The sequence below is a fragment of the Glycine soja genome, chromosome 11 (assembly GCF_004193775.1).
Source record: "Glycine soja cultivar W05 chromosome 11, ASM419377v2, whole genome shotgun sequence".
Taxonomy (NCBI): Eukaryota; Viridiplantae; Streptophyta; class Magnoliopsida; order Fabales; family Fabaceae; genus Glycine; species Glycine soja.
In genome coordinates this window covers 8,185,749-8,191,748 of record NC_041012.1, presented here as the reverse complement: position 1 = coordinate 8,191,748, position 6,000 = coordinate 8,185,749, and the positions used below count along the sequence as shown (strand labels likewise).

At 40.1% G+C, this 6,000-nt stretch overlaps 2 protein-coding genes across 2 annotated transcripts; one reads left to right on the top strand and one right to left on the bottom strand.

Moving 5' to 3' along the window:
- Positions 1-211: 211 nt before the first annotated feature.
- On the top strand, positions 212-3,475 carry LOC114376805 (amino acid permease 4-like). Its single transcript, XM_028335084.1, has 8 exons — positions 212-375; positions 480-618; positions 917-1,150; positions 1,240-1,333; positions 1,500-1,714; positions 1,807-1,964; positions 2,073-2,300; positions 2,776-3,475. Exons 1-8 carry the CDS (start codon positions 328-330, stop codon positions 3,199-3,201), a joined length of 1,542 nt encoding a protein of 513 aa, XP_028190885.1. The 5' UTR covers positions 212-327; the 3' UTR covers positions 3,202-3,475.
- Positions 3,476-3,694: 219 nt separating this feature from the next.
- LOC114376806 (protein EARLY-RESPONSIVE TO DEHYDRATION 7, chloroplastic-like) lies at positions 3,695-5,576 on the bottom strand. Its single transcript, XM_028335085.1, has 3 exons — positions 4,487-5,576; positions 4,310-4,394; positions 3,695-4,125 (listed from the first exon to the last, which is right to left on the bottom strand). Exons 1-3 carry the CDS (start codon positions 5,511-5,513, stop codon positions 3,942-3,944), a joined length of 1,296 nt encoding a protein of 431 aa, XP_028190886.1. The 5' UTR covers positions 5,514-5,576; the 3' UTR covers positions 3,695-3,941.
- Between the last annotated feature and the right edge of the window lie 424 nt (positions 5,577-6,000).

Sequence of the window (6,000 nt, the reverse complement as noted above, 5' to 3'; positions counted from 1 at the left end):
GAATCGCTCTAAATATTATTCAAGTTTCATTATTCATGAAGAGCTTATTTATCTTCCGTCCAAATAAAGACAAAAAAATTGGACCATCTCTGGGTCCCATCCCATCCATCCATGCACTCACTCGGTTAAGTGGCAGTTTGCTATCTCATTGGTCCTAATACTGGAGTGAGCTAGCCAGTAAAACTAAACCTTTGAAGATGTGGACCGTATAGACACCGTCTTTTCCTATAGCTATAAAATCCCGTTCATTTTCATCTTTTAGAAGCATCCCTCTCATTCACCTTTCTTCTTAGTTTTCCCCTCGGTGTTGAGCTACTTTTCACAGCCATGTTGCCAAGAAGTAGAACCCTTCCTAGCAGAATCCACCAAGGAATTGTAAGTGCAAAGGAATCTACATATATTTGAGTATCATACGCTTTTTCTGCTTTGAGATGTTAGCTAGTCACGTTGATTGATGTACGTTCAATTGTTTACAACAGATAGAAGAGAGGCATAATGTCAGGCACTACTTACAAGTTGAAGTGCGACCCAATAATACCCAAACGGAGACCGAAGCGATGAATATCCAGTCTAACTATTCCAAGTGCTTCGATGATGATGGTCGCTTGAAGAGAACAGGTCAGCTATACTTTAATATCAAAGCTAGCATTCAATCAAGTACCGGCTAGATTAAATTACATACATGAATTTGATATAATTTCAACTATATAAATCAATCTCAAGCGCTCGCTCGCACCATTAATTTGGTAGCTGAAAAGAAGTTTTTATCACCATCATAATTCATGCAAGACAGGCAGAAATATGTTGTTATAGTTTTTACAATAAAAAGTAAAAGTTGTCTCTCTTAATACATAAAACGGTAGCAATCCTGAAGGTGACACATGAAGCGGAATGTTGTTATGTTGTGGTGTTGCAGGAACATTTTGGATGGCAACTGCTCATATCATCACTGCTGTGATAGGCTCAGGAGTCCTTTCACTAGCATGGGCGGTTGCTCAGCTTGGTTGGGTTGCTGGACCTATTGTCATGTTTCTCTTTGCCGTCGTCAATCTCTACACTTCCAACCTATTAACACAGTGTTACAGGACCGGTGACTCCGTTACTGGACACAGAAATTACACCTACATGGAGGCAGTCAACTCCATCTTGGGTATTAATTAACAACATGTTATTATTAGTATATATGTAATGTAACCACAAAAAGTGTGCATACATCATGCCATTCCTTTTGTATTTCAGGAGGAAAAAAGGTCAAGTTATGTGGCCTCATCCAATATATCAATCTGTTTGGAGTTGCAATTGGATACACCATTGCTGCCTCTGTCAGTATGATGTGAGTTCAAACATAAGTAGCGACTTTAGTTATTCTTTCTTGTCAGTATGATTTTCCGCTTGATATATATATATATATATATATATATATATATATATATATATATATATATATATATATTTGTCATGTTAATTTATTCTTGACGACTTTTGTGCCTGTGTCTCAGGGCCATAAAAAGGTCGAATTGTTATCACAGCAGTCATGGAAAAGATCCCTGCCACATGTCAAGCAATGGGTATATGATAACATTCGGAATAGCAGAAGTGATATTTTCCCAAATCCCAGACTTTGATCAGGTGTGGTGGCTATCCATAGTTGCAGCTATCATGTCCTTCACTTATTCTTCAGTTGGATTGAGTCTTGGCGTGGCCAAAGTAGCAGGTAAGCAGATTTAACATTTACATACAGGCAGCCTTAAACCATTGTTTAATTAGTTCTTTGCCTAACTTGTGAATTTGTTTTTCATCTTGCAGAAAATAAAAGTTTCAAAGGAAGCCTGATGGGAATTAGCATTGGCACAGTAACACAAGCCGGAACAGTCACTAGCACACAGAAAATATGGAGGAGTTTACAAGCTCTCGGGGCAATGGCCTTTGCATACTCCTTTTCCATTATCCTCATCGAAATTCAGGTAACTCAACTCAGATATGGCCAATCATAATACTAATACGTAGTCTTCACACAATGATTAATAATTAATATTGCATGGGAATTAAGAAACAATTTGGTTTTGTTGCAGGACACCATAAAATCTCCTCCTGCAGAGCACAAGACCATGAGAAAGGCCACAACTTTGAGCATCGCAGTTACTACAGTGTTCTATTTACTCTGTGGATGCATGGGTTATGCAGCCTTCGGAGATAATGCACCTGGAAACCTCTTGACTGGTTTTGGGTTCTATAACCCTTACTGGCTTCTGGACATTGCCAACCTTGCAATTGTTATCCACCTAGTTGGGGCATACCAGGTATTATATCATATATATGATCCTTCAATGCTACTTATATATCTGTTGTAAAGTCTACATATTGACGCAAGAATTATGATGGGCTCAAGAACTTCTGAGCAGGCAGCAGTAGACAAGAAATGAAAAATAAAGAGAGAATTGATCGAATATAAACTTATAATGATCTTGCCTTAATTGGGTTGTGCTTTGCATCTCATAGAAAATCTAATTATATACAGATTTCCTAGACACACTATCAGAAGATTGTGACTAAAATTTAATTAAACCATAACAATTACATGGTGCCATATTAGGACTTGATGATTAGTATAGTACATTGTTTCAAGGAATAATGACTAGTATCTTATTTCAAAGACTTGATACAACTTGTGAAAACTTTTTACCATTATCATGTTACAGTTTGTGTCAGTATCATTTGGTTTGCGTTGCTTTAATTTTGAATACATTTATTTATGAAATGTATATATTATTCCAGGTTTTTTCCCAGCCCTTATTTGCATTTGTGGAAAAATGGAGTGCACGTAAATGGCCAAAGAGCAATTTTGTCACCGCAGAATATGATATACCCATTCCCTGCTTTGGTGTGTACCAACTCAACTTCTTCCGCTTAGTATGGAGGACCATTTTTGTGCTGTTGACGACCCTCATAGCCATGCTCATGCCTTTTTTCAACGATGTGGTTGGAATACTTGGCGCTTTTGGGTTCTGGCCCTTGACAGTTTATTTCCCTATTGACATGTATATTTCGCAAAAGAAGATTGGACGATGGACCAGTCGCTGGCTTGGACTTCAGTTACTTAGTGCCAGTTGCCTCATCATTTCATTGTTAGCTGCAGTTGGTTCCATGGCAGGGGTGGTTTTGGACCTCAAGACTTACAAGCCATTTAAAACTAGTTATTAAATCAAGGCCGTAAGAAATAGCTAGAAGTGTTTGAACATATGATATTTTTATACAAAACTAATGATAAGTTAGTTTGTGAAATTAAAGTATATACGTTCCATGCCTGCTGCTGTTAGAGCAACTTGATTTGAGGAAAAAAGTGATAATTGGACATAATATACCTCAGATTTGGACGTATACAGTCTGTGTATGTGTGTTATTTTACAAGGAATAAAAGTCTTTGAAGGTGTTATTTCTTTAGTCATAATAATACTTGTTTCTTCTCCTCAGTCCATGGTATTTCTTCCTTTTGTCATTTCATTTCTTTAGTTAGATTTGTTCCACCTCTCTGGCATCCCTTAAATTTTAGAATTTTAAAATTTGATGTATTGTACGTTTAAGGTTTCATTGACATCACTGTTTATTTCTGTTATTTACGAAATTCTAATAATTGAATAGAGGTTGCTGCTAGCTAGAAAGAGACTTGGTTATACCATTCAACTACAAACATAACTTGATCCACTTCCAACCATGATTATGCAATTTATATCGGTAGAGAAGAAAGGGGAAAAAAATAAATGGAATTCAATATCGCAAATTCGGCGAAGGACTTGAATAAAAACAGAACTCTAGATGAAAAGAAACGTCAACATTAACTATAAATCCTAATCACAAGGAAGATTGATTATATCAATAAACAGACAAACTAGAATTCTATATGGAGAGTGCTGGGGGGATCCTGATTCTTTTGTTGCCGTGCCTTATTTCTTAGCCTTCAGTCTAGCTGAACTTGCTTCAGCAGCAGCTTTAGCTAGTGTTGTTGGCTTGATTGCGCTCTTGGGGTTGAGTGCCTTCCCAAGTTTGAACACGGCCCAAGCTGTCCCAATCGCATGCCCTGCTGCGTCAAGGCCTTCATTTGTAACATGTGCTGCTTCCTCTCCATATCTAACAACAACAAAAAAGACCACATCAAGATGCTTCTTGCACAGGTTAATTACATGCAACCTACAGAAATAAGGGCTTGTCCGATTTTAAAAGCAAAACAGCCAACAGCAGTAATGAACTGTTTTTTTATCATTGAGGCCATTCAATTATGTTAGTGTTGAGAATAGAGAACGAAGGAACTTACTTATGCGAAACTAGGCCGGTGGTCACAACTGATGAAGTGGACATGACATTCCTTCCAGCTACTTCTGCAGCATCCAAAACCTTATCTGCATATCACCGCCAAAAGAAATTATAAGAAGAAAAAAAAACTATGCTGAACCCCATAAAACAGCTATGATAACGAATATAAATAACTTACTGAATCCATCCATGGTAGCAAGGACAATTTCCCCTGGAAGAAGGCTAAAGAACTTCTTTCCAGCTTTGGAGTTGACTACAGAACTTGTGAAGAATCCAGACACCTTGACAACCCCAGAGAGGACACCAGTGGCAACCTTCTCAGACATCTTGGTCAACTTCTTAACCCTTTTGATGCTCTCCAGTGCCTGAGGACTAACCTGGGAGTGTGAACCAGGCTCCAACCTCTTCTTCAAGAAATCATTCCCCCACTTCAACCTGTCCACAGTCACATCCCCAGCCCACAGAATCCCCCTAACCACTTGCCCCGACCCTGCTGCAATCCATCTCGCGAAACTCCCACTGTAATCCTCCACGTTTGGCGCCAACGTCGTCCAGTATGCCCCAGAACGCTCCTCCACCACTTCCTTCCTCTCTTCCGATCCTTGTAACTCCTCCGGCGATGTCTCCGTCGAAACTGAACCATCCAAAACTTCCCAACCTCCAACCCCCTTCAGTTTCTCCTTCGACAGAAAGCTGTACTTGTCCAGAACCTCGTCCAGTTCCCTCAGCACCCTCTCTTGTCCCTTCGCCGCCACCGTTAAACCGTAATTCAACACCTCGAATCCCTTCTCCTCCCCGTGCTCCTGTGGGACCTGGACCGTGAAGAAGTAGTGCGACTCATCCAGCTTCACCGCCGACACGTCTTTCGCCAACGGCCACTGAACCTGATCGCCGACGCATGCCAGAACCGCCACCACTTTGTCGCCTTCTCCGAGGGTCGATATGGTGAGGTCGCCCGAAGCAAGGTGCACGCTGGAATCCTTTTCTATCAGATGCAGAATCGCACCCGGGACCGTGACCAGAACGTTTTCCATGGCTTCTTCTGTAGTCGTGTTTGGCTCTTCCCAAATGAGATTCTCTGTTGTTTCCACTGAGGGATAAATGGAAGAAGAAGAAGAAGATGGTGCGGGGTTAGAGAAGGGAGAATTAGCGTCTGGGTTTGTTGAATCGACTCGTGGGTAGAATGAACTTTGTTGAAAAAACATGCCTTTGAAATGTGATTGATTGTGAATTGTGAAGTGAAGAACGAAGGAACACGAATACGAATGTGTATATATATATATATATATATAGAGAGAGAGAGAGAGAGATTAAGTTGAGCATTTAAATTTAAATAATATAAAGACAAAACCGACGTGCCGAAGAAACGGAAACACGTGGCGGTGGGAAAGACGTGTAACAACCACGGACACTGCCATCACCTCGGAGTGCCAGTTTTGCTTACAGTTACTTTCTGTTTAAGAAACTAGGAATGAACTGAGAACAATCCAGATTCTTAGAGGGCGATTCCCGCGTAGTTTGGTTATTAAGGAAAAATGATGGGCCATAGCCCAAACTATGAAAACATTGGACCCAACAACGAGCCCAAAGAACTTCATCAGTGTTTGATTATTTGGGCCTCCACTAAAATAGGCTCCATTAAGACATTCTTCATCACTACTTAGCGACTTAATGGACTTTCTTCAAACCCAG

Coding starts and splice junctions, on each gene's coding strand:
- LOC114376806 (XM_028335085.1), bottom strand. CDS start 5,513: ATGTTTTTTCAACAAAGTTCATTCTACCCACGAGTCGATTCAACAAAC. Junction 4,395..4,486: donor TGCTACCATGGATGGATTCA/GTAAGTTATTTA, acceptor GGTGATATGCAG/ATAAGGTTTTGGATGCTGCA. Junction 4,126..4,309: donor ACCGGCCTAGTTTCGCATAA/GTAAGTTCCTTC, acceptor TGTTGTTGTTAG/ATATGGAGAGGAAGCAGCAC.
- LOC114376805 (XM_028335084.1), top strand. CDS start 328: ATGTTGCCAAGAAGTAGAACCCTTCCTAGCAGAATCCACCAAGGAATT. Junction 376..479: donor GCAGAATCCACCAAGGAATT/GTAAGTGCAAAG, acceptor TGTTTACAACAG/ATAGAAGAGAGGCATAATGT. Junction 1,334..1,499: donor GCTGCCTCTGTCAGTATGAT/GTGAGTTCAAAC, acceptor CCTGTGTCTCAG/GGCCATAAAAAGGTCGAATT.